The sequence below is a fragment of the Rissa tridactyla genome, chromosome 3, assembly GCF_028500815.1.
Source record: "Rissa tridactyla isolate bRisTri1 chromosome 3, bRisTri1.patW.cur.20221130, whole genome shotgun sequence".
Classification (NCBI taxonomy): domain Eukaryota; kingdom Metazoa; phylum Chordata; class Aves; order Charadriiformes; family Laridae; genus Rissa; species Rissa tridactyla.
The window spans coordinates 49,622,653-49,650,614 of record NC_071468.1 but is presented as its reverse complement, the minus strand read 5'-3'; the positions used below and the strand labels follow the sequence as shown (position 1 = coordinate 49,650,614).

General features: G+C 40.3%; 1 protein-coding gene across 6 annotated transcripts; it reads right to left on the bottom strand.

Moving 5' to 3' along the window:
- Positions 1–168: 168 nt before the first annotated feature.
- On the bottom strand, positions 169–27,962 carry RNASET2 (ribonuclease T2). 6 transcript variants are annotated; one of them, XM_054196931.1, is made up of 11 exons: positions 27,787–27,962; positions 27,063–27,247; positions 24,056–24,160; positions 22,016–22,082; positions 16,121–16,176; positions 15,132–15,189; positions 14,198–14,268; positions 7,354–7,467; positions 5,033–5,078; positions 4,746–4,820; positions 169–2,319 (listed from the first exon to the last, which is right to left on the bottom strand). In XM_054196931.1, the coding sequence occupies exons 3-11, from the start codon at positions 24,142–24,144 to the stop codon at positions 2,128–2,130; spliced, it is 768 nt and encodes a 255-aa protein (XP_054052906.1). In that variant the 5' UTR covers positions 24,145–24,160; positions 27,063–27,247; positions 27,787–27,962; the 3' UTR covers positions 169–2,127. The 6 variants fall into 6 exon arrangements, with proteins under 6 accessions (XP_054052906.1, XP_054052909.1, XP_054052908.1 ...); XM_054196934.1 differs by lacking the exon at positions 27,787–27,962 and adding an exon at positions 26,197–26,250 and having other exon boundaries at positions 27,023–27,763; XM_054196933.1 differs by lacking the exon at positions 27,787–27,962 and adding an exon at positions 27,508–27,763 and having other exon boundaries at positions 27,023–27,247.

Sequence of the window (27,962 nt, the reverse complement as noted above, 5' to 3'; positions counted from 1 at the left end):
CTGAGCAAGATGTTTGTGAGATGGTCAGACGGCAATTACCAACCTCTGTTTCCACTTCCCTCACTGCTGATTGGCTTAACGAGCAAGGATATGGCACTGCACGCTGAGAACATTGAAAAGAAAAAGAGAACAAGGGACTTCCCTAAAGGACAAAAAAAATCCAAACCATTAAAAAAATAGCACAATTTTGAGGAAAACGTGAGTCTTGCTTCTTTAACAAAAACAAAACAAAACCACAACACCTTACGATGTGAATTGTAAATTAACATTCATTCCAAGTTGTTTGCACTCTATGTAGTTCACGCAAAATCTATGCACCACCTAAGTATTATTTGAAAGAGTTAGAGAGAGTTTTTAAAAAAAGTTCATGAACCTTGGGCTGTTCCTTTGCAGAGAAATGCATTTTTCCCAACAAATATTTTTTCAGTTTAGGCTGAGATAATTTTTGAAATTAGAAGGAAAAAAATATTAGCAATGTCAAAAAGATTCCACAAAAAACAAGTACATTCTAGTCTTTTCAAGCATTTTTCTTGCTTAGGAGATGGCAGGAATGGGACAATGAATTGTGATTCTTCTAGTCATGTCCAACATGAACTGAATGAACCATGGCTGCTATAAAAACAATAGATCTGATGACTACCATTAGTATATTAATATAGTATTATTATACATTAGTTTATTCCCCCTCTCAGGAAGGAAGACAAATTTTGGGAGAGAAGCTCTCTTTCCTCGCTCTACTGAAATACAGACACAGCAGAGTGTAAATCATATTCATTTCTTAGCTGTTGAATAAATACCTGAGTTTCTAAAGAAAGGACTAAAAAACTGACAGCATTTTGGAATTCACAGAGCCTTAAATGAAAGGCTGTAGAGAAACCGGGACAGTCAAAAATGCAAGTAAATGTGAATGGTTTCTAAACCTCAAAAGACATAACAAATCTGTTCCTAATACCGCATTTCATGTTTTCACAGTAATATTATTTTAACAGATGATTCCTTGAGCCATAATCGTCCTTCTTTGAAAGGCAATTTGAGACACTTACAATCAACACAGTGCCATGTAGAATACATCATCCAAATTTGGTCCCCTTCGGAAACATCCAACTTTGTGGCATGTTATTAATTATTACGGGATAGAGATGCACTGATGCTAGCATTTGTACTTTTCATTGAAAATTCTCTAGTATTTACTGTTTCACCTACAAAAAGCTGTTTCTTGAAACAAAGTGATTATGTGACAATCTCATTTTTAAATAAAAGTGCAGGCACTCACATTGTGTGGTAATGCTAAGTGTTCAAATACAATGAAAAATTAATAACATATTTCTAGGGCCTAAGATTTTCCTACACTAGAAGTTAAGTTCTAAGATTGGTTGTTCTTCAAGATTGTATGGAGCTACTGTTGGAAAAGCAATCAAAGAAAAGGTAAGGTTATAAATACGGTCTTCCTGAGGTCCTTTAGGCAGAAGTGCCAAAACCAGGTGAAGGTTATTTCATTCATGAAGAAGTTATGCAAAAGTTGTCATTTTTGCCATGATTTCTGAGGGAGGAAAGGTTTAATGCTTCAGAGGACACTGCCTCTGTTCAGCACTTCTGGAGGGAAAATTCACGCAAGGCATCGGGTATTAAGTCTGGGAAAGGACCTCCAGACAGGTCTCTAAGTTCTTTTTCTTTACAATGTTTTCTTCTCAAGAAATTGTCATATCATCTCAGAGAGGCAAGCATCCTTTCAAAACAATCGCTTAATTTCCCTGACTCACAGGCAAAAACCAAAAGTGGCTGAAGTGGCAGACTTAACTGCAAGTGAAACTAAGAAGTCACAGTTCTCTTTTGAACATTGATTCAAACTATACGCAAGCCAAAAAGTCCAGTCAAAGCTGTAAAGCAGATTCTGATCCCATCAATATCAGAGGCACAATTCAATACTTCAGCCTGCGTAAATGATATTAGAATGCGGACCAATTCTCCTTTAATGGCAAAAGAAACCTGTTTTCCAGCAGAAATCTTCTCAGCATGCCTGTGATACGGAGAGGGCTTTGTAATATTGCTAAGACTGCTCTCCACAGTAATAACGTTTAAGGGTTTGGTTTCTGTTGCTGTTTAAAATGTTTTTCAAACTCTATGGCTTCATTTGTGATCTTGGACCTGTGAAGGATAATAGGTTGGGAGAGTATCATTGCAGACAGACAGTTCCTCAGTTCCAAGCTTCAAGTCAGCCTGCATCAGGGCAGATTCACCCTTCAGCGCCGTGCAGTTTCTCAGCTGCAGTTCTTTGGTGAAGCAGAATTCAATCTGACCAATTGTTTGTGCCTTTTCCCCCTAGAAACAAGAGGGGTGAAATGGGGAGAAGAAAATAAATCAATTCTTCAGATATATTGCCTTATCTACAGAATACAGTAGCGCTTATTTGTATATTTGCCACTTGAAAAGCGTTAAGGAGACTGGTACCAGAGGCACCCACTCTGAACATATAGTACATACTTGTCTTTATGCTTACAGTACATAATTGTCTTCTTACAAAGAAGCAAGCAGACAAGGAAACACAACCCAACAACATAATTCAGTAACCATTTGGGGAATGTGCCTAACTAGTAAGTCTCATTATGAAATGCTGTGACACAGATTACCAAATCTGCACAGTACACAGAAGTTGTTCACCTCAATTGAGATTTGACTGAACTCTGTGAATACTGAAGGGTATGTGTGACCTGAAAGCCACCTTTTGCCATCTTTTTTTCTAGCAGGATGGGAATTAAGGCAAAGAAAATTCTCCAAAAAGGAGAAAAGAAACTTGGTTTTATAATAGCTTTTAGTGAAAAGAATACAGAAGCAAGCTGTCAAAAGTAACAGAAATGTCATTTTTGGACTACAGGACAGACTAGGAAGAAAAAAATTGGCCATAAATAAGGCAGGCAGGCATGGAAACCTTTCATGTGGGGAAGATTATAGGAAAATCCCTGAAAATGCTCAGGTGTAACAAAGTCCATGTGGAAAAAAAATAGTTTTGAAACTACTAAGCAGGACAAAAATATACGTACAAGAAAAAATTAACCACGGTGAGTTTTTGTTTTGTTGTTGCTTTGGTCTGGTTTTGTGGGGGGTTTTTATTTGTTTTGGTTTTAGGGGTTTTTTGTTGTTTTAAACACCAAAGTACCTCCATAATGCACTTCAGGCATCAACAAGACTGGAACTCTGAAAAGGGCTACCTTTAAATAACTGGGGTCTACTTTTTCCTTTCTATTACCCTTAGCTTCAGCTGTTAAGCACAAGAGACTCACACTGTACATTACTTTCACATAGTTTAAGCACTATTCTGATTGTTCTAAAAGCAGTGGCATAACTACCGTGAATGGACCTAGAAACTGGGGTTTGTGTTAGCTCTGTATTTCTTCAACATCAAGAGGTAGGTGAGTGTGCAACCCACATTCAAATCATATTCCTTTGCTGCTTAAAGTAACTTAAAAATACATTTAAAAATATTTTAACCTAGAATTCTTTTTCATGCAAAGAAACATCTGAGTATAAAAACCTCAGAGCACTACTAAAGCAAATGAGCTGATAACACACAAGCTAGTGAACTCCAACAGCAACTATATCTTGGCAAGTTTTCATAAAATTATCATCTGTGTATGGGCAATAACTCTGACAATTGTTTTATAGTAAACCACTTTTATCAGGTTGTGATAAGCAACCACTTACAAGAGGGAAAGCCATCTTGTGCGTTTGGTTTTTTGTTTTCTTTTTGAATAAAGTAACCCAGCTGAAAAAGGAAAGAAACAGCTACGTAGCCTACCCATCTAATTGTTCAGAATGCTGTTTTGTTCCTTCAAAGGCATTTTTAGTTCAGATATGGTGACCTGTCTTTTACGCTACAGCATACTGTAACCGTGTACCACATTCCCTACTGCATTGTGATTCACAGTACAATCACTGGCAAATAAAAGTAGGAAGAAATGGAAATTTTAGACACCCTTAGCCTGAAAGGAGAAGACTATAGTCATCCTGAACCACAGTGAAGCTCAAAATGCCTCTTTGTACCTCTTTAGGTACACGCTTTTGAGAACCACCTCAGAGACAAGCCTCTGAGCTGCTTTATTTCTGAAGGATTGTCCATTGAGTAAATTCTTCATGCAGAACACAAGCCATGTCCAGTGAAGGAAAGACTGCTGCTGACAGCCAGTACCCTTGTCAAGGCAGACAAGTCACTGGCTCCATCCAGCTCACTCTTGTCGGTTCTAGAAATTTGCTATACGGCAATTAAGCTTTAGAAGGAGGAGTGGAAAGTAGTCAGCTACAGCAATACCTCTAGCATGGTGGTTACAGCATTCATGCAAGAGATGCACATTCAAATCTTAAGACAAAGAAACCTTTAAAACTCAGTGCTCCCCGTTTCTGGGTAAGTATAACAACAGCAAAGTTACTAGGAAAAGAATGGATGCTTCCTCCACTAACAATATTTCCGCATTATGAAAAGGCTGTGGCAACAGTAACACAAGCTGAACTCAGTGGTGCCAGTATGTAAGCAACGTATTTATGAACTCAATTCCAAGAATAGTGTAATATCTAATCTGCAAAGGGCTGTATACACAGGCAGCACTCAGACCTAAGTTTCACCATGATAAAGATTTTTCACTTCATTTTTGCTTTTGCTTTTTGATAAAAAAAGAAGTTGTTAGTCTTTTGTTTGGTTGGGGTTTTGTTTGTTTTTTGGGTTTGGGGAGTGTGTGAGTGTTTGAGGTTTTTACCTCTTCTGGAGGAAGACACTGGATCTTTGGCGTTACACCGTAAAATCTTGTAAGAGCTTCCTTTATGGCAGTCATCTGAAAAATTAAAAAATCTCATATAAATTAATGTCACTAGCACATCTTCCAATGGCTCCCACACTTGTTAAGTTCACAAAAACTTTTAGATAAAGCACAACCTTAAAGAACTATACAATCAAAAAAGATCATTTATTCTCTATAAATTACTTGACTCCTGCTGAAACAAAGCACATGCACGTGATTTTGTTTTATAAAAGATTGCCTCTTACCTGGTAATATGAACTGCTTGGCTTTATCCCAGCTTTTAGGAGACAACTGAAACAAAGATAAAATATTTTTTCGTGGTTCCCATATGCAAACATAACTTCATAATCATTAGGTAAACTGAAAATCTTAATGCAAACTTGGCAAGCATTACAGTGACGGGGAGCAAGGGAAAGTTGTCTTCCATCCTCTGCCAGGCCTAGGAAAGGTTCCCCTTTTCTGAAAGGCCATTTCCCATCCAACTCAGCAGGGTCAGGAAGAACCCTCTCCCCCACCTCAATCTGAGGAGCTGGGAAAGTCGAGTCTTCAGACACAGCTAGGGGAAAAGGCAATATTACTGTTATTTGCTAGATCTTCAGAACACTCTGTTGAGTGCCAGGTAGGGCATGCCGTTTAATTGCCTCCTTCTCCTGCCTTGATCCATACTCCCTGTGCTCCAGCCACTGGGTGGGAATGGAAGCAGACTTGTGAGGCTGCTCTAGGCACCCTCGTGTTCTAAGACAGGGTGGGCTTGCTGGGGTGGGAAGTGCAAGCACACTGGGAGAGGGACATGGCGCGTGGATCCAGATCAACATCAGGGCAGAAACGTTTCCTAATGAATACGTTTTTGAAGAGGAAAGGTTGTTCGCATAAGAGAAACAAGGTAACTCTCAAGAACCTCTAGCCTATATACACCCCTTCCTTTAGATTCAGTCCTGAGAGAAGTCTGCACTTCCAAGTTGACAACAAGACTCAAGACCCAATAGGTGCCGAGTCTCTTAAGTCCCAGCTTCCGTAAGGAGTGGGAATGTCCAGCATCTCACAGGATTTAATCCATGAGTGCTGATAATGCTCAACCCTTCCAAGGTCAGGTTCTGCACAGCAGAGATTTAACCCAGTTGACTAAAGGTCTAGCTGTTGGTCATAATCATTTGACACTGAATATAAGAGAGGCCAATAAAATAGATGATGTTGTGGCACTCTTACAGGAGCCTGCATGTTGTCCTCTTTTTAATAATTTCCTTTTTGGAAACAATCTTTAAATCATTAACACTACTTTTTCTCATTCAAGTATAAACGAAGTACAATGATAACATTAGCAGTCTTTATTCTTTTCAGTAAAGATTAATTTAATTACATTCATTGTTACAATGGAGAATATGCTCTGAGCAATTAATCTCAACACGTTTCAGTCTCTATTCTTTTTCAGTGTTACACATGCTGACACAGAGTCACATAATTGGTCACTGTGCCATCTGTAAAGTGTTTTAGTCACACCATCACATCTACTTAGGCAATTGGCTAATCAGACATTATTAATTTTAACACTACGTATGACATGCTCTTAGCCACTGTGTCTATAAAAATCTGATTAAGTTTTACAAGACACATAAAAAAATAGGTGGGAGGATAACGGTGGGAGAAAGACGTATTCCTTTGTGCATATGCAAAGTCAATGAGACTTTGTTAAGAGATTGCCTGGACAAGGCACTGATAGAACCTGAACAGGACTTTTAAAATTTTTTTTATATATATCTATGCGTGTGTGTTTCTAGATACAAAAGAACTTATTTCCTCTCTCAGATACTGTCACCTTATACAGACAGACAATTCAGTGTCAACAAATCCAAGTCAAACGTTCTCCCACCCATACCAAGCACCGATCAGGAAAGGACTCTGGCCTTCTGGCGTTCACCTGCTGCCAGAATGTCAACGCACAGTGCTTGGACAAGCTACAACATTCCCATCAAGACTTTGCATCTGGAATGGCCAGTGCTTTGGTACCATGAGGAGGAATCAGCCCCTGGGACAAAGCAGAGTGTCACATTAGGGCTGTTTGAAAGGACAGCAGAGGGCTGCATGCAGTAGCTGAATATTGCCCTTCAGGACATCCTCTCTTGCTGTTACCTCTCAGCCTTTTCCCAGGACGTTCTGCACGATTTTGCCTGCAGCTTGTCCTTTCCTCTGAGCAGAGCACTGTCCTCTCACAAGTGTTTGAGCTTCAGTATGACTCAGAAGTTTGGGGGGTTTTGTCACTTGATTTAGAAGTTTACAGGCACCATAGCTTTTGGTAGCGAGATATTGCCGATACAGCTTCTCAAAATTTAGCTCACATTGTCTAAAATGATGCTGCGAAGAATGCTGCTGGCTTACCAGACTCTGAAGTGACCAGAGATGTGCTTCTCAGAGTAAAAAACCCTTCATCTGAACTCCAGTACTAAAAATAATTTACGTTAATACTCATTTACCCTCTGCCATCAGATTCTTAGACTTTTTTTTAGGCTAGATTTGAAACTTTTAGAAGTTGTTTTAAATAAGAGGCAGAACACTGAGTTCATTTACATACCTGTTAAGATCAACGTGCTGGTAGAGTTCTAAGGCTTTACCAAAGTATTTCTTCTGAGAATTAAGGACCTCAAGCGTGGCTGCACAAGTACCATGTTTATCCCACTCATGTTTCCTATAGGAGGAAAGCAAAATTCAAGTTTTAGAAAGCATTATTTGCAGATATACGTGCTGCAAAAGCTAACCAATATACTTAAATCAAGTATCTGAACGGCTACATATGTGAAGTAGGACACTGCAGTCAAAAAATACTGCATGTGCAAAAAGCAAATCCAAGGAAGATCACTCCCACCATTTCAATTACAACAACATCTATGTATTTGTTTAGTAGAATCATTTCACAAGAGATCTTGGACCTATCAGGAGAGTAAGGAAGAAGCCCAAGAAGTCCCTCATTATAGTTTGTAACAACAGACTAAGAAAAAATTCTTTCAGACAGTAAGTCGTGTTAAAATATATAAATAAGTTGGCATTAACATTGGCAGCTGCGAGAGAGAGACTTCTCAAATTAATGTAAGAGCTGTAGAAGATAAAGGAGAGGATGGTCTAATGGTTTGGATACTATGATGTACCTGGGACATTCAAAATCAGTATTCTGTTTTCCTATAAATTGTATATATGATTTGTGCAAAAGTCATTTATAGTTCAGCCCTTCACCTGTTATTCCACCAAAGGGATTACACTCTTCTCTCCTCCCGCTGCCACTGTCAGCTATCTTTTTAAGATGGGACATTGCAAAGTGAGGAGGTATGATAGATACCAATGTGGAATAGACCACTACTTTATTCCAAAGCTGACTAAAAGAACTTTGTGTCACAAGAGCGTGACAAAACTTTATCAAGCCAAAAGTGCTGATGAGGTGTTTCTTTGGATAAGTCAGCCCAAACAGTTTGGGTGTTTGGTTTTTTTAGCTGTTGCCTTTGAATCAGATGATTTTTGAAACAATTAAATGAAGGAATTTATGAAGTAAATACGTATCATGCTCTTATGATACAAAGATCTCTCAGTGTATTACAAAGAAATGCCTGGAGGTCAGAAGGGTAAGAGTTTGCCTAGAAAATGAGTATTTCTAAGCATTGTATAAGTTTTAGTGGAGTCCTTTATGTTAAATGTACTTTCAAAGCCCTAGAAGTTTTTCAGAACTGAAGACACTAATCCTTTTTTGGGTAGAACAGCAAAACTGCACAAGTTGCTAAGACAAGACTGTTGCCTCAACTTTTACTTTGGCCCGTGACAGTACTTTCATAGGCCTGCTCTCAAGTCTTGCTTCTATTCCACCACCAGGTCTTCTAATACCAAGGAACAGAGTGCAAAAGAAAGCAATCCTTCAATTTTATGGCAGACAAACTCAAATAGGACAAAAAATGGGGCAAAGCTCAAAATACATTTCTGTCTGTTCTAAAGCCTATTGAAAGACTAAACAGTACAATCTTTAATAAGACCACCGGTGGATTTGGCAGGGGTTTGTGGTTGTGTCTTTTTTTTTTTTCTCCTTCTTTATTTTCAAATTTTCATGAACCACTTGCATTAAATAGGTATCAATTCAGCAGATGTACACAAAAAGTTATCTAATCACAAATTCTTGCCACCACCACAGCATTCCCTGACCGTAAGTACCTCACAGAAAAGCAGAGAATCATAGAATCTTCATCGTTGGAAAGGATCTTTAAGATCATAGAGTCCAACCAAACAACCTACAATCTCTGCCACTAGAGCATGCCCTGCAGTGCCAAACCGACACGTTTCTTAAACACCTCTAGGGATGGTGACTCCACCACCTCCCTGGGCAGGCTGTTCCAGTGCCTGACCACTCTCTCAGTCAAGTAATTCTTCCTAATATCTAATCTAAACCTCCCCTGCCGCAACTTCAGACCATTTCCTCTGGTCCTGTCATTATTCACCTGGGAGAAGAGGCCAACACCCACCTCGGTCCAACCTCCTTTCAGGTAGTTGTAGAGGGCAATGAGGTCTCCCCTCAGCCTCCTCTTCTCCAAGCTAAACATGCCCAGCTCCCTCAGCCTCTCCTCATATGACCTGGTCTCCAGACCCCACACCAGCCTGGTAGCTCTCCTCTGGACACGCTCCAGCACTTCAATGTCCCTCTTGTACAGAGGGGCCCAGAACTGAACACAGTACTCGAGGTGAGGCCTCACCAGTGCTGAGTACAGAGGCACGATCGCTTCCCTGCTCCTGCTGGCCACGCTATTCCTGATACAAGCCAGAATGCTGTTGGCCTTCTTGGCCACCTGGGCACACTGCTGGCTCATGTTAAGCTGGCCGTCCACCAGCACCCCCAGGTCCTTTTCTGCCAGGCAGCTTTCCAGCCACTCTTCCCCAAGCCTGTAGCGTTGCTTGGGGTTGTTGTGACCGAAATGCAGGACCTGGCACAAGGACAACTATTATTCATTTGAAAGCCTGCCTTTGAGTTGTCCATTCATATTAAAAACATCAAGATTTTTCTTAAGGAATATAAACACTTTAAAAGAAGTTACATTTGTATCTAGCAAAATTCGTACACTACTTCTGAACAGAGAAGGAATAAAGCAACGGTGACATGAAGAGATTTGAGGTAGGGGAGAAGATGCGTTACTAGAAGGTTTTCACTATACGTTCTCAAATTTAGCCTTGTAGAGAGTTCTCATCTTGGCTCTAACATTCCACTGGACGTCAAGTGAATTGTTTACTTCCTGGAGGAGTCTACTTGATACAGGCCAAAGAGCAGATTTACTGACAAGGAATTTGAAATTACTGATGAGAAAAGAGACCACAGTTTTAAAGAAAATGGAGGCTCTTTTAGGGGTAAATTTAGCAAGAGATATTGAGCAGTTAGCTTGGAGCAGAAGCAGACAATAGTCAAATCCAAAGGGCTACTGGAGCAGCAGTAAGCTGGAGGCAAGGCTTTTTATGTAGGATGACAATTTTTCTTCAGAGAATATATGCATGCATGTGTGTAGAACTAATGGTAAAACGTTGTGCCTGTCTTTTGAAGGCTTTCAGTACTACTTGTATTTAAGCGTCCTCCTGTTTCTAGAAAGCAGGCAGAAATAGAGGGCCAAAGATCCGAGGGTGCTCAAGACACGTATCATTGCTAACACAGATCTGCTATTGGAGTGGTTTTGGTCCAGTCTGCACTGATCAGAGTGCCCAGGCAATGTAGCTGTGGGGATCCCAAGTGAAAATACACAGAGCTACCCACGACAGCGTCCATGCAGCATCAGCTGCAGCAAGCCAAGAATACAATAGGCCCAATTATTTTAATCAGTCCTATGAGCTTCCAGAACGGAGAGCTACTTTAGAGCCACTACAAAACAATTACTGAAACTTTAAGATGACACTCTTGACAGTGTTACTTTATTTCGCAGCATAGCCATGTGAAGAAAAAAAAACATGATGCAGAAACAGCTAGTTCTAACCACTTAGCAAAGGCATATGAAGTTTCACCTTCACCTGTTCCATTTAAATGCAAACTGAAACTGCTACAAAATGAAGGAGCTGCAGGTACCAGGGAATAACATAAAATAATTTGTTTAGAAATCAAAAGAATTAACGTCTCAATGTTATTCACTGAGACACATTATCCTTCACCTATACCACTATAAGACAAAGTAATTCTACTTGAGCCTCAGCTCACAGCTGGGTGGCATGTGGATACAAAACATAGCTGCCTGTATTCATGAAGGCCACCCATCCTTCTGAACCTCTCATACCCACAAGATAAGCACTAGCTAGCTGCCAAGAACTTTGCTGAACAGTTTTTCCTCCTTGTAGAACAGAAGTACTTTGTCAGGCACACAGGAGTGGGGTTTACAGAGTTAGATTGGGTTCCACTATATAACTTGCCCTTCTGCACCATTTTCTCTGTGGTGCTGCTAAGAATAAATGCTACGCTTCCATACCTCAAAGCTAAGTCCTACAAGTTAAGTCTTAGGGGGCTGCAGAAATGCAAAGGAATGAAATTAGTACAACACAGCAGTGTGGGAAGGAAGCTGAACCTCAAAGAGATTTTGCTTCCTGTTATGTGCAAGGACAGAGCTCCCCTAAGCACAAAGTCACACTGATGTGACAAAGTCAGGAGCATATCAGGTGGTCCAAGGATTATACAGACCACCCAGCTCAAGGACTGTCTCATTATTAGGGTAGGAACAAAGAAGGTCTGTAAAGCACAGCTGCAAGTGCTGCCTACAAAATGTAGATTAGGGTCATGCAGCTGTACCATAGGCTAAACGTTGATTCCTTATTCTGTATCATACGTGTAAACTGATCCTGAAGGGAATTCTCTTGGTCTAGAAATTTTTATTTGGTCCAAAAAATTATTAATTACTGTAAAAGGGATGGTTTCAATTAATAAATTTTGAGATATAAAGCACATATAACCCTTCGTTCTGTATTGTGGTATTCTGTCCAATTCAAACTCTTGGGTGGCAATTATCACAGTTCATAAGTTAACAAGCTGTGGGAAAGTAATGGAAGATGGGCGAGGAGGACTGTAAACACGCTCAAGTGACTCGCACGTGGGATGCCGGAAAACACGTCACACTAATAGTTGTTTAGTCTTATGTGCTCAACAAGTAGAACATCTGCACTTAGATAATGCAGGCCCGTCAGGGGCACCTTATTGAACATGACCGAGACTCCTCCCTTCTGTTGAAGAAGACCAAAGCACAGTGAAAAACTATGCCTGCCTGAATCCTTGAAACACAGGCAAGAACAGCAAGTCTGAGCTCTTGCGCTCTCACTCCCTGGCTGACAAGGGCTCTCTTGCTAATAAGGACTCTTGCTCCACAGTGCCTGCGTCCCCTGCTTGGCGTGCCTCTGCCTGGGTGTTGCTTCAGAGATTCCCCGATCCGCGAGGTATTGAGATTAAATTTGTTCTTTGCCTTTCATCCATGGTTTTGTGGTTGTTCCTCCATTCTGCCTGCATTAGCTCACACCCAAGGTGAAAAGAGATGTGCAATTACCTTTATAGAAGCACCCGCAGCCATCCTAAAATTGCCCGTAAGATTCCTTATCTCCCCTTTTAAGCCAAGGCGACAGTTAGATGTAAAGCCAGGAAGAAACATAATACACAATCATAGCAGTCTTGGAAAAAACCCTGATGTGATATGCTAAGATATTCAATACCTATTTTGCTTGTCACTGCTCATGCTCTTTACCCAATTAAGATGCCCTTATTCTCCAAAAAGGAAAATTGTGAATAGCCAGTTATACTTTCAGATTGTTATTTCTGCTGTATCAGGATTTTTAAACTGTAGAGGTTTTTTTTTTTTAATTTTGAAGTAAATACAGTATTTCTATTGAAATGAGACGTACAACAGGATCCTACTGGCTTTCAGTTGGCTTAAAAGCTTGCATTTATAAAATCTGCAATTAGAGCTGCCAATTACAGTGCACCTGTCACGTTACTGAAAGGGAGTGAATTTCTGTCAATCAAAATATTACTTACAGTGTTATAGCCTGACCTTTGTATTGCTTTAATGGTATTTCTGATTATATTTCCAGGTACTGAAATAAGTGCTATTTGTTTGCCTTGAACTGAAAGGGAAAAGGTTTTGATTGTATCTGTTCATACCTGCTGCATACCAAAATATCTGTTAGTAAAATAAAGAATGATATGCACCTGTCTTTATGAACAGGTAGGTTCATATGAAAAGGTCAGGGCATGGCAGGTGCTAGATTTGAGACATATTTTTCATACTCTAATTCCAGGACCAGTTTAAGGTGGCATAAACTTGTGCTACCACAGAAAGAAGCAGTCATGCTCTCCCCGGCACAGTGCAAGAACAGAGGAGCGGAGGGCAGAAAAAGTGACACCACCACTTTGGACAGTTACAAGTTTAGGTTGCCATAAAACACTTGTGGAATCAGTTTAAGGCTCTGAGGACAAGCGCCTTCTGTAGAGCAAGGACAAGACTAAAGGAGATGCATGTTCCCTTCAAAGCTTTTCCTTAGTGACAGGGAGGAAACAGTCATCCAATCCAAAGTTAAGACTTATAGTTGAGATGGTTTTAAATGCTACTGCCTCTAGCTATGTGCTCTCTTTCTTATCTGATGTCACTGCTGGAAGAACAAACTGCATATCCATATCTTGTCTGACACAGCTCATGGCTCAGCAAATTAACTTGAATGGCCACTGATGTTAGTTTAAAATAATGCCCTCGAACTGAAAACTCCAGTATCACCCATACTGCTCTTTGGTCCAAGTGCGTGATTACTCAGAAGCAGAGAGAAACATGGAGAAGGAGGAAAACAGTACTGTTGTCAGGAGAGATCAAAATCTCCTTCTCCCTTCCCACGAGCCAAGCAGGTCGATGTCCAAATAAATTCCCAGATCTGATTTTACGCTGCTAGGAAAGTAAGTAAAAAGAGAGAATTTGGTAGAGAGGATGACCCAAGGCATCCTATTTTTCCATTTTCTCCTCAGTGAGAAAGCCCCAAAGGAAAGGCCTCTCAAAGCCAGCAACACAGTGAAGCTAGATAGGAAAAAAGGCCTGGAAGCCACTCTTGCAGCTAGCTGTGACATCCCAGGAGCGCTACTGCTATTCAGATTTAATGTGTCAACAGCGGCTGCTTCTACTCCCTAGGAGCAAAGGGAGGAAGCACATTCTCTCTCACAAGTTTCATTTGTCCAAAACCTCTGCCATAGCCCTGTCTTCAACAGCTGCATTTTGCAGGTGCTCTGACAAGGAAACATATTTGTTTTGTAAATGAGACTGACAAGAAACACTCCTTTTTTGGCATCCTGGACACTGCTTCTCATGCACAACATCTCACCTAAAGATTTGCTAACAGACATATTTTTTAATAAAATAATATCCAAAATACTTTTTAATTTTTTTTGTACTCACCAGAACTGGGTGCGATTCAGAGACGAATGAAGCACATCAGGCCAATAGCGTCTCATGTCTGGCATAAGATCCTAAAAATATTACAATTCATAAATGCACTTAGAGTATTGAAAAGCTATTTCTTACAATCTACATACATTGATACCTTGTCTAAAACTAAAGCCTCATCTTTCAACATCCCTAACCGAAACATTTACCCGCAGAAAAAGAAAAGGTCTTTTCCCCCCCCCAATATTCTTTAAAGGCTGTTGTTGGAGGTATCAGGTATGTGCAACTATCTAAACATCTGAATGTACTAGTACCGACTCACTGCCTCAAAGTAAGATTTTCCTTCAACTGTCCCTGCAGAAGTTGTTCAGTCATGCAGCTTTTCACATTTGTTGGCTCAAGCCTCCTATCCCCAGTTCACAACACATCTGAACAACAGATGGACTTTTTTTTCAATTAAAAAAAGAATAAAAAAGGACTGATGCCCTAGGAGAAAACACACAGACAAATGTACTCTGAACTCTTAATTTCTGTGTTCTGAGTTTGCAGTAGAAAACGGAAAAGAGAACATGGACTGACTGTAACCTCTTTTCCACAGGTACTTTTTGCCACTGCAGATCCACTGCCTACCACTGCCTATGTTCTCTAGATTATGTTTTTGTTTTGTTTTTTTTTTTTTTGTTTTGTTTTTTTAAGGAAGATGTGGCTGAACAAGTAAACTGCATGTCCAGAAAATCAAGGAGGAACAGCTGCTAATGATCACAAGCACTGCAACTTCAACTAGTACCAGAAGCACCTAATGAATTTGCGGAGTCCTTGAAAGAACACACCTCTGAGCAAACATTAAGATTGATCTCATACAAGCTACAGCTTTTGCATATGGGATGTGCAAAAGTAATTGTACTCAGCTCTGCTTGGCACAACTGTTTTTGTTTTAAGTAAATACCTTAATCTCGGAGACATTGAAATGCCACGTCCTATTACATTCTTCAGCTTTGTCAGGCCTAGGGAAGCAAAATAAAAGTGAGACGAAGATGTCTCCTAACTCAACAGTGGTAACTAACAGCATTTATTCTATACTGTTAGCCTGAATTTTAAACATGCAAGATTACAGCTAGAGATTTTATCTTAAAATGCAAGTAATCCATCAGCATCAACAACTGTTTTAAAAGTAAAAATTCAAGACATTAATTACAGCCAAAACATTTCCCATGCAGAGGTTCTTCGTTAGGCCCTCCAGTCCCTATCACTCTGTGTAAAAGACATACAGGGAGAGTAAATGATATGGAAAGGTCTTGCACACTATGTCACTAATGATGCTGACCTCCTCAACCACTGCAGCAAGTGATGATTCTGCAAGTATCACCAAGACGCTCACTGGAAATCTAGACACACCTTTCCAGGACGTATAGCTTAACAAACTCCTGTACTGAATTTTTCCCTGTATTTGCCAGGAAAACCTTTGAATCGAAGCCATTGGCATCAATTACAATGCGCTGATTCCTTTGAAGCAAATTAGTTTTTCCTGTACTTTTGCAATATTTGCACTGAGTTAAGATACTTAAAGACACAAGCAATCACAAGACATTAACAAATTCTGTGTACTCAGGGAGGGAAAAAAAAAAAAAAAAAAGAAGGGAAACTATACTTCCCTTTCTGTTTGAGAACGTTACTGACCTTAAAAGTAGATGTATAAATAAAATGCTCATGTGGTAAGAGGATTTCAGGAGCTCAGTGAGTCATGAGATACAGAAGTATATTTCAGTTTTATATCAAACATCGGGTTTAGGTTTCCAACAACATGAAGGCTTTTGTTCCAAGGAATCATAAAAACAGATAGATTAAGCGCTCAAAAAAAAAAAAAGCACTAAATATCCTGGTACAAAACTTGATTCTTCCTTTCCAGGCTGAAATAAAAACACTCTATGATCATACCACAGTCCATGGATTGTCCAGTACTCTGGAGGGTCTTGACAATCATTAGCACTCATCTGTGGAAAACACAAATACAGAATATTTGTTGTATGTGTCCAGGGATAATGGTTTAGAGGAAAAATATAGAGTTCAGACACTGGTGGACCAAGGCTCTAGTCAGACATGAGAACTTTTACTTGCCCAGTCAGGAACTGGCAAACTCCAGTTACTTGCAACTGTCATGGATCATGTGCCACTTAGCACAGACCACCTGGCTTAAAATTTTGAAGGAGATCAAGTGAATATCAGGGGGCATCCTGAACAAGCAGTGTAAAAAGGAGGAGGACAGGTTCTGAGGTAATAGAGAGTAGCCTGATCCATGCCAAATGAATGGAGCTAATTCTGTATTTATCGTATTCCAGGTGGCAGCTCTCTGTGTTTTTCTCATCATCAGATCTTTTCAAGGAGTGCAGAGCTACTAAACAAAAAACGTCAACATAAACTATAATGTTAGACAAACACACAACCATCTTTAAGCACCCAGGAGTAGTTCTGCTGTTGTGTTAAAAGGGAAAAACACAAAGAAGAGATTAAATAAGTTGCTTATTCCAAGTAAAATGGTTAGAATATATATTTTAAATATTTTGACTTGAGGGACAAGGGAATGGAGAGAAAAGGAAAGACTATATACATTCCTACAAAAAAAAAAAAGTGCCCAGTCAAAACTTTTGATAATGCAGGAGAAATCGCCTACACATTAATTGTTGTTTAAAGCAGCGTACATATCCCTGAACAAAACCAAAAAAAAAAAAAAATCCATGTTCACATATCACAGAATACCATTACTGTATTTTCCCTGATTATTCTGCTTAGTTATTATGGCTCTTTTTAGTAAACACTTTTCACCATTAAATAACAACGTCGTCAGACTTTCTTTCCCCATAATAATAGCTCTCCTTTTTGGGTCTGCATCCTGACTTAATTATGCGATGCCAGAGCAAAAGCAGAGTGTAGAGAGGAGCAGACAGACGCCTGTAATCTCACTAATTGCCTTCCACGTGCCACAGGCCAATGGCAGCAAAACTGCAAGCTCTGCAAGACTTTCTTGTTCTGTGCCCATTTCCTTCCTCTCCTCTCTTGACACCAATAATAGAAGCAATTAAACCCAGCAACAGCTTTTTTTTCCTGAAAGGAATATTGTCAACAAACACACACTGCAAATCCCTAAACAATACTGCTCCGGTTGTGACACAAGCTTTGTGAAGCTGAAAGAGTTCAGCTATTCAGCCCAAAATACAGCACATTAATAGGCAGCAGCTAATGCATCACCCCCTGAAAAACAACCTTACAGTTAACCAGCTTGCTCAACCGAGGGTGGTAACAAGAACACTGCAATTGTGCTCTTTATCCAATCTTCAACTGCAGCTCTCAGACATGCTAAAGGAAAGCCCAGAGTATTTTAAAGTTGGAACCAGTTCTCCCCTATCACAGCATTAACCTTATATTAGCAGTTTCTTCTACACAATTTCACCAGGCTCTCAGTGTTACGCTGGCAGAACTGTGAGGTCAACACAACCTACAACGCATTAGTTCACACTTTCGCCAGCATCATTCATCTCCTTTTTAATTCCAACCACAGTATTTTTCCAATGTTCCTTTTAAATCAATATCATAAAATGAGCAAAGGCTAGTCTGAGAAGCTGGGTACCCCTGCCACTTCTGCAAAAACACTTCTTGTACACCTTCTACACATTAATTCGAAAAAGGAACATTGCTTTTTCCTGTTTTAAAGCAATATAATAATCAAACCAATCCAAACTAACCACACATGATCTGGAACACTGAGAAAAGTGACAAAGAGACTTTACAGCACCCACCACGCTGAGAGGGAACACTGCAGCAGAGAGATCAGCCTATTTGTACAGCAAGACATCAGAAAAACAGAATCGCAGAATGGCAGGGGTTGGAAGGGACCTTCGGAGAGCATCTAGTCCAAACCCCTGCCAACACAGGGTCACCTAGAGCAGGTTGCACAGGAACACGTCCAGGTGGGTTTTGAATGTCTCCAAAGAATGAGACTCCACCACCTCTCTGGGCAGCCTGTTCCAGTGCTCTGCCACCCGCAAAGTGAAGAGGTTTTTACTCGTGTTTAGATGGAACTTCCTGTGTTCCAGCTTGTGCCTGTTGCCCCTTGTCCTGTCTCCAGGCACCACTGAAAAGAGTCTGGCCCCTGTCCTCTTGACACCCACCCTTTAGATATTTATAAGCATTGATGATGTCCCCTCTCAGTCTTCTCCAGGCTAAACAGACCCAGGTCTCTCAGTCTTTCCTCGTAAGAGAGGCGCTCAAGTCCCCTGATCATCTTTGTAGCCCTCTGCTGCACCCTCTCCAGCAGTTCCCTGTCCTTCTTGAACTGGGGAGCCCAGAACTAGACACAGTACTCCAGATGTGGCCCCACCAGGGCAGAGTAGAGGGGGAGGATGACCTCCCTCAACCTGCTGGCCACCCTCTTTTTAGTGTGCCCCAGGAGACCATTGGCCGCCTTGGCCACAAGGACACATTGCTGTCTCACAGTCAACTTGTCAAACAGCGGCTGCTAGAAGCGTGAGAGCTCCCTTCACCTCTGACATGCTGAAAAGTAAAAGACCATCAAATTGTCACAGAAGCATTACAGAGAAGTTGATGGCATAGATTAAGAGTTATCTTATGAGTTACACTGCATTTATGAGAAAACTTCCTTTTTTTCCAAAATAGCATCTGTCAAGAGCTGGACTCACATTGACACACCTGGCTTAATATACAAACAAAGAAATAAAGGTAACCCTTTATATGAGGAACTTTTTGATCTAATGCTAGATCACAATAGTGTACTGCTCTCACCTTAGTCACTTTATTCTTTCTATATAATGTGACTACTTATATTTTTACAAAAAAAAAAAAAAGAAGAAAAATAATGTTTCTATTCTTCCTTTAAGCCTTTGCTACAAGATTATTGTCAAAGCTGAAATTAGGAAAAAACTTTTATCTCATATAAAAAAAAAATACAATTTCATCTGCTGCTTCACATTCAAACTTGAATTCATGCTGTTCTGTTCACCAGCCTATGGTGCTGTCATTTCCTTGATTCTTTCATTTGATCAGCACATATGTGCACTAAAAAGCAGATCACAGCAGGGTTTAGTACCCATTTCTTTATCATCCTTCCCATTCTCAATAGAGGAGGAACTGAAGAGCCTACAAGCTCGCATTGTATTTTCCCCATTTCACAAGGAAACACCCACGGAAGATTTTCTCTTTTTGCAATGTCCAAGATGCAAAAGGTGCAATAATATTTCTCTTTTTAAGTTCTCGAATTAAAGATCTTCGCAACTCCATAAAAAGGGAGGGGGAAAGGCCCTCTTCTTGCCCTTGAGTTGCTTGTATTTCCAGCAACCAGGATTCACATTAATTTGTGACCAGAAAGTTTAAGTGTGACATAAATTAGCCACATGACGTTCAATAAATTGCACTATAAGAGAGAACATAAGAACACTAAATTCATAATCACTTGAGGTCTGCGAATTTAGCTTGGATATCTTTGCAGAAGACAGTCACTTTAGGTCAGTTATATGGTACTGGAATTTCTAATCACATGATGAGGAAGAACACTTCTCTTCCTCCCTCAGCTTCTCACTGCAGCAGTCATTAGTTAAGTCCTGGGGTTACTATTGCTTCCATGATACTATTTTATTTTAATAGGTTAGTTTAGAAGATATGATTACAAAACACTTACTTTCCAGTTAACTGTGCTGACCACACTCAGTATTAAAAAGCACTACTTGAACATACACAGTTTACAGCACAGGAAGAGCTGGGAGATGTGTATTCTCAAATTTCTAGCATGCTGAACTGTGCCCACTAAATTTAAAAAAGACTTTTCAGGCCTGAAAAACTTTTTGAACACAAATGTGCAAAACACGTAGGAATTAAGGTGTTGGTCATCCACGCGCATACCAAGAACGCAGTATGTACCAAAGTAGTCTATAATCAGGTTCCTTTATATAGGAAGCATAAACTAATAAGTACTTGTACAAAGTAGTGTCCCAAAAGTTTTTTACATAAATGACAGAATAAGTTTTGCAGTTTCCTTCACCTGGCTATTTTTCTTTTCAACATCACATCAGCAGCTTTAAACTGAAGAATGACATGAAAAACACTTCCTTCCTGAAATAACATATATAAATACCCTGAACATGCAGAAGAATCTACATACCTTAAAAAAACCACCACAGCTGAATTTGTGAACTTCTCTTACATTAATGTTAGCAAAAAGAAAGCTGTTAGGGGAGTACAGTTGAGATTCTGTTTCTTCATATGACTCAGTAATGTGAAACTGGGCAAAAGGTCACTTAATATGATTTTAATTTCACTTTTTCTTCACTCCTTTGGAATGCTTCTGTCCACCTCTTACTACAGAAGACCATAAACCATCAACAAAGTGTAAGAAAGCCCACATTTTCTGACGTTTAATATCTTCAATTATTCATTACAATTTCACTGTAAGTTTATAAAGGTTATTTGTCAATTCACCAATAGCACTACCCTGGAACTAAGAGTAGCAGCCAGGATGAACACACAGTGGGAAAACTGTTTGGTAGGGTTTTTTTGTTTGGTTCGTTTGGCGGGGGGGGGGGTGTTGTTTTGGGGTTTTTTTTAAATTTTTTGTAATTGTTTGCATCTCATTCATGTAAGCAAAGGTTTGCATTGCTACTGACTCTGAACGCCCATTCGTGCCAGGCACTACAAACTCCTGAACACCAATACCTCTGCTTGAAGTCAGTACAGTGATGTTTTCTCAACAGAAAATCAGACACAAATTGCATCAAATCTGCCCTTATTCCCCCTCAAAAGCAGGCAAACAAACAAGAAACAGGGCAGCAGACATTCCTTGGTCTCACTTAGTCATGCACATATGAGTTTTGTTATTGATACTTCCTCTCCACATTTAACTATTATAAAGTACATCTACTTTTTCTCAGAAATTTAGGCAGTATGTGACTTTTGCTGCTATTGCTTTTATGATTTTCAGAAATAGGAATGAGAAATAAAAAAAAAAGTACCTAAAGCACAAAAAAAGGAGACTCTAATACTGTAATAAATAAACTTAAATCTCCCAGAATGGGGACCTTTTTGGCTCCAGAGACATTTCCCAGAACTGAAACGTCTTTATTATTATATGAGCTCCTCATCCTTGTGTCAGTAAATCTAATCACATCTTCCACTTTGAAGTACAGCATATTTTTAACTTAGCCGTACAAGAAGTGGCCTTTGAGTATTTCCAGCGTAGGAAAAATGTTCTATTTATCAGATGGCAATAGGTATTTAATAGCAAGAGAGACAGAATTAGTACACATCTTAGCTGTGCTTTTGACAGACATGTTGGAAGGCTGGGTTCATTTTTGGTTCCCACCCCACAAATACAGAAATACTCAGAGGCACCTGCCATAACAGCTTTATAGCTCTCTTTTTCCTGACTGAATCCATATTTGACGACTTATTAAAACACTGGAGCCAAGGTTACAAAGCTAAAACTCGTGCAGCTGGCAGGTCAAGTACTCCTTACAGGGTCTGGTGAAAGTCTAGGATTAAGATTACAACTAACAAAACATCACAAAATCTGTAACAAGCAGTTAAGACTAAGTGTACAGTATGTCCTACATTGACTAGTGTATCTGTAACATACCACAATCCTGTTTATTGCTACTCTGGAGTGCAGGGGAAGTAGCAAAAGTTGCATCCAAATCAGTGAAGGCCTTTATAAGATATAAGGGCATAAGCAAGATTAAATGCTGATGGGCTTTGTTCATTTCTGTCTTCAAACATTTATTGTCCAAGGCTACCTTTGTCAGGATAAAAGAAGAAACACAAAAATCTCACCTTACACACAGTCACTGGCCAATGATGAGCAAGATACAGCTTTTTCCAGGTATGAGGGTGGCTGTCCCTGGAGAAAGACAGACAAATCTATTTTTCCTCAAGCATTTTTAAAAGAGCATCACCTTCAGCCAGCAGCACAATGCTTACTAGTATAACTCATTGATTTTAGAGCTGGTTGTCGTTCATAGCTTCTATCACAATATTTAAGAACTCCAAACACAGCAAGACCAAACTAACAAATCACATAGAAACAACATGTTTAGAAACGTGCTAACACCCTTCCATTATTAAGCAAATTCCACTCCTGGCATCCTTTCACCATACACTTTACATTTCTTAAATATGGAAGAAACATGTTGTTGGAAGGCTGTATCATGTCTCAGCCACTTCTAGAGAGGCATTTTTCCAACAGTTTGGAGCAGACCTATTCTGGATAAACCAGAAGTAGATAAAAAACCCGTTCCTTCAGACACTACAGCAGACATATTTAGCTATTAAGCAACCACATCAAGTGATTAAATAGAACAGCAAGTGGGAAAATCAACAAAAACAGAACTGTAAATTGTTCAAACTGACAGCATTATGTGCAGTACTGTCAAAATAAATTCTTATTCTCTGGAAGCTAATAGCCACATGCCCTTCATTAGTGCTCGCCAAAGGTTATATAAAAAAATATATTAGAAAGCTAATTCTTCTCAGCCTGAGGAAGCAGGGACGCTCCCATGTTACATCACTTCTCAGGTTTTTTTCCTCTAGTTTTGCTAGTTTGCAACGGTCACATTTTTCTCTTAAACATTCACATGTATCTGTGGTTTTTAAATAATTTTGCAGAAGTAGCTCTGGAACAAGTCAGGCATAACCACAATGAAAACTATCAACACTTCTAACGGGTCTTTACTGCTGCTGTGAAAACCTGAATAGAAGAATTCCCCAATATTGTAGAGCAGTTAGTTTTCTTGCTTTAGAAAAAATCCTTGCTTAGAAAAATACCATCTTTCATCAGTATTTGAAATAGCAGCTGAACTTCTGCAACCACAATCATGCCAAAACAAGTTCTCCTAGAACACACTTTCTGGCTAAGGACAAGTTGGAAAATTTTGGTTATTAAATAGAGCAAATTTTAGAAACTTAAGCTCAGAACGGGAATACGAGGAAAGCCATTTTCAATACCTATCCAGCTTTGGGGATATCTCCCCTTTTTTTGACCTGAGTTATCCTGCCCTGTGCAGTTCAGCACTGTGCTTCTAGAGCTGCCTCTGCTGCCAAGGTGGCCCAGCCATAGCCTAGGTCCTGGGGATTCAAGAAACCTCAGCATCATGTCTAAACTACCAACTGGCTGCAATGTAGTGTCACATGAAGTTCAGCACTGAACCGAGCACCCTTAACCATTCTCTTGCCAAAACACTGAAAGGAAGGAGAAAAATTTCTTTCCTAATACCATGCAATAGGAATTTGAGCTTGCACCACAGAAGGGTACAAATCGGGGCATGGGTTCCCCTATGGCCCATTGGTATTCAAGCTCAGATTTTGCCAAGTGCAACAACCACCAAAAGGCTGCGCAGCACTGATGCAGCCCCAGTTGGGATGCTGTATGGAAAGGAATTTAAAATTATTGGAACTGAGAAAACAGTAAGGAATAAAAATATATTAAAAACATACACAGTGCAACAGCTGGTGCAATTCATGCCATAGGAATGATTCCAGTTTTTTGTTACAGGTTCCAAAATTATTTCTGATATTTATCATTACTACACCACAAGTCTAAATGATTCATTTAAAGCAAGATTGCAAAGTTTAAGTGCAATGAATGTAACTTAAGTTTCCCTCTTTTTTCATGCTGACACACTAATAAATGTAAAGCTTTTCTTAGGCATGACCGTCACTCCTCCAGTTAATGTAGATGCCTCATTTTACCAGTCACCTAAGGGAAGAATAACACATCAAAAATAGCACATAATAAAATAAGAGAATTTACACTCATTAGAAGTTAAATTATTCTGCTTTGCAGTGTCAGAGATTTCTTTTTAAAGCATAACTTACCTTTGAGTGAATTTATCTGAAGTACACCAACAACATAATGCCACAGAAAGCCAACCCATAATCCAATAGTGCAGGTTTGCAGGCTTCATTTTGTTAATCAAATAGCTGTAAAAAGGTGTTAAAAGAAGAAATCCGTTACTTACCCAATGCACTGAATTGGAAGTGTTGAAATGCAGAAAAACACAACTATGTCAGAAACAGCAGGTAATATCAACTCTAGATTAGATTTACAACCCCAGGTACAACAAGGATCTCTTTCAAGGCTGTGCCTGATGCCACAGTTTGTATGCTAATTTTCATAAGCTAATGGCATCAAGGATGAGATCATGGTTTCCTTTTTTTTTTTTTCTTTACTTGCCCACAGTCCCAATAGAGCCACTTTCCAATAAACAGAGATACATAAATCTTCCATGCAACTGTACTTTATGTAATGTAAGACTCTACTTCTGGTCACCCAAAGAGATTCATTAAAGAAACTTTGAACTTCACATTGAATATTCGTGTTGGGTTGAACAAGGTTGATATTAGAAACTCACTGGAAGTTAACTATGATGTGCAAGGATGAAATTCTCTCTAAATGCCAGTCAACTAATAAACCGATTTAAAAAAAAAAAACTGCTGCTAAACCCAGATTAGTTTCTGTTCTTGTTACAAACCTGAGACAGCCTCTATAAAACCATGCATGACCTGCCTACTACCTACCTCATGAACCCTAGAAATCAGGGGAGAAAAATAAACAAATCAACTTAACTTTCCCCAACAGGAGGACTTTCACTTGGCACAGGCCAAAAAACCCCAGCTGCCTACTGTATCCGCCAGCCATTTCACAGCTTTTCAAATGCTACCTCCTAGGCACCAGAAATAGATGTACATGCATGTATTTACATGCCATTATTAACGCCTCACCAAACCTACTTTCCCACCTTCTCATTTTGAGAACCCTAAAGAAGGCACTACAAGACAAAACTGGTGAGCGGTTTGGGCAACAGCTGTTAACATTTAACCAGCTAAACTTAGCACAATGTTTTGCTAAGTTATCAAGAAACTACAACCTTTAAGATACTCATCTATTTCATATGATAACATCTCTCTAATTCGTAATGGATATATTATCAAGGTAAACAAACTTGGCCTAATAGAAGATATTACTAGCTAAATAATAGTTGGCAATTGTTAATTTTCTGATCTAGTTTCTTCAAAAAGGCCTGGGGGATTTTCACTCACCAGGCAAGATGAGCACAAAAAAATTCAAGTAATTTGTGGTGTGCTACTTGTACACAAAAGCAGTCAATAACGTAGAACTAATCTTTATCAAAAGCCAGCTAAAGCAAGATGTACACCTTGTATTAAAGAAATTGATATGTTCATATAATGTACAAAAAATTGCAAATAACTAACTACTGGGTATCCAGCTCCCCCAAAAGTTCTGCATTTGAAGTGATCTCAAGTCTCATCAACTGAACAGCAGGAATTAATGATGTGAGATTCAACCTTATAGACCTATTTATGATTTCACCTACTGTTATTTTCAACCAATAACCAACGAAGCAAGACATGTAAGATTCTGCCCTACCTATAAAAGCCACATTTCTTCAGAGAGCAGAAAGTACTACTTAAAAGACAATAATGTCACACACCATCACCAAAAAGGGCTGCACTGTACGCAGGTGTGGAAAAAGCATCTTAAGGCAGTAAATTATGGAAGAAAAATAAGTCAGCAAACATCATGGCATTTCTTTTGCAAACTGGTATGACTTAAGATGTCAGTCACAAAGAAATGGTTTTTTCCAGTGCCTAAGTTACAAAAAAGCATAAAGGCAGTTACCTCCCTTTCTCATTAGATTCTTAAGTTTGATCAATTAATGACCAGAAGCAGAGGGAGGCTTCAAAAAATGCTGCTATTGGAGCAATGCAAGGTACTGTTTTATTCTGTGTACTGCTATGTACCCTGGAACTGGAGCATAGGGACAACAGAGACAGCGAGCAGATCTGAAAGCCCCACATCTTTAACTTTTACATTAAAAATTACATTTTTTTCCACTGCTAAACAGTACATAAACTCCCACTAAGGTTAGCTTAAAAGCCAGTATTGCAGCTATCATGACACTATCTGACAGACCGAGTGATTTACTCAAGCTGACCTTTTATTCAGCTGTGACACTGATGGTGGGAGGTGAAAAGTGCGTCAATCTCACCTGAAAAGCACCCAAATGATGCACAACTGAGGAAATACGCATCCAAATTAAAACTGTCTTAACAACATGGGTATGAATGCACAACGTGTCACTTTCAGCTATGTCAGCATTGCTCAGTGCTTGGTGTCAAAATTATCTGCCCAGGCTTATCAAGGACCAGACACAATAAGTAGTGATGAAATCTTTCTTTAACGTGTTCACTATAATTTGAATTCTAATATACCATCTTGAGGAGGCTGCCAACGCAGTATCTGCTTCTTTTGGACACTAGCAATTTGTTACCTAAATTCTATTCCCTTAATTACTTTTTTTTCTGTTAACAACTAGCTTGACTAATACAGCCCACATTTATGTAAGACTTCATGGTTTACACGTTACTTCAGGCATGCAGACTTAGAGAACAGACTGCAGAAGAGCATTTAAGCATTAGTGAGAGGACTCCCATAGCTAACACCATAGCACGCACAAAGCTAAGTGTCAGCAACAACGGCCAGAGATAAGAATTAGGGCAGCTAGCCTGGCATCTAAAACCACAAAAATGAACACCCAAAGTTTTGGTACCATCTCAAACAAGGCAGCGCACGCTACCTCTGTCACGAGTTTACAGCTGAGTTACAAAACTGTGTGCCAGAAGCATTAATTTAATTTAGAACAACGCTCTTAGCTCCAGCAACTCTTACCTCCACTCCCAGCGAGCCACTCATCCCAAGCCCAAGTGCTGGCCTAAGTAACTACAAAAAGCGCTTTGAAGATTTTCGGGTGCAATACTCACATGCACTGACACAGCAAGCTTTTTAGCAGAACTTTCTCACCGCTTCTCCCACAAAGCACAACTCAGCAGAACTTGTGCAGCAGTGGTTCCATGGCGAGCCCAGCAGGAGCTTCCTGGGGAAGTCTTGAGGAAGGCGGCACCTTGCTTTCCCCACCATAGACTAAGACGCTGCTGTGCTGTTAGCACTGTTGTAAGATTCAACTTCCTGACACAATAAAGCGCCTGCTACAGATAAACAATCATCACATTTTATTACAAAGGTGTTTTCACAAATGGTAAAGAATGCAAAACAGCAGAGAACCTGAAGCCAGATGCCGTCAAGTGACAGGAGGATGCCAAAGCTGACGACAAGTGTACAAAGGAGAACTATAAACAGAGTTTTTCCAACCCAGGGAAACGCTGCCGTTTCTTTGGCCGACTTCCGATTAGCTTCACAGGGAATTCAAGGCGTAGGAAATGAAACCTGACACGATTTGAGAGCTTACTTTGTCCTGCAAACCCCATCGGCTCCGCGCAGGTCAGTCATTTCACTGCAGGCCACAGCCAGAAACCCCTCACAGGGGACTACCTCGGTCCCGCCGGCCGCCGCCTGTCCCCTGCGCGGCCGCCGCCATGGCAGCGCGGCCACAGCAGGGTCAAGGGGCGGGAGGCCGGAGCAGAGGATTTCGGACGCGACCCCCGCCGCCTCGGACCCGAGGCCTCACCTCGCTTCGCCTCAGCCCGCCGCTGCGTGGCCCTGCCCGGCACCCACCGTCCCGCCTTACCTTCCGCCCTCTCCCCCGGCCCTGCCCCGCAGGAGCAACCCCGCAGCCTGGGCCTCGCTCCCGGCAGGGCTGACCCCGCACAGCCACCGCGTCGGAGCGAGCTGCAGGCGGGCGAGCCAGACGGACAGAGCAGCGCCGCGACCCGGCCGCAGGGCAGGTCCGCCCTCCCCGCCCCC

What these genes read in the sequence shown, in the direction of transcription:
- RNASET2 (XM_054196931.1), bottom strand. Translation starts at nt 24,144, where the DNA reads ATGAAGCCTGCAAACCTGCACTATTGGATTATGGGTTGGCTTTCTGTG. An exon ending in TCAATGTCTCCGAGATTAAG is followed by an intron (nt 14,269 to 15,131) that starts GTATTTACTTAA and finishes TAATATTTTTAG; the next exon opens with GATCTTATGCCAGACATGAG. An exon ending in CAGCACGTTGATCTTAACAG is followed by an intron (nt 5,079 to 7,353) that starts GTATGTAAATGA and finishes TCTTTGTTTCAG; the next exon opens with TTGTCTCCTAAAAGCTGGGA.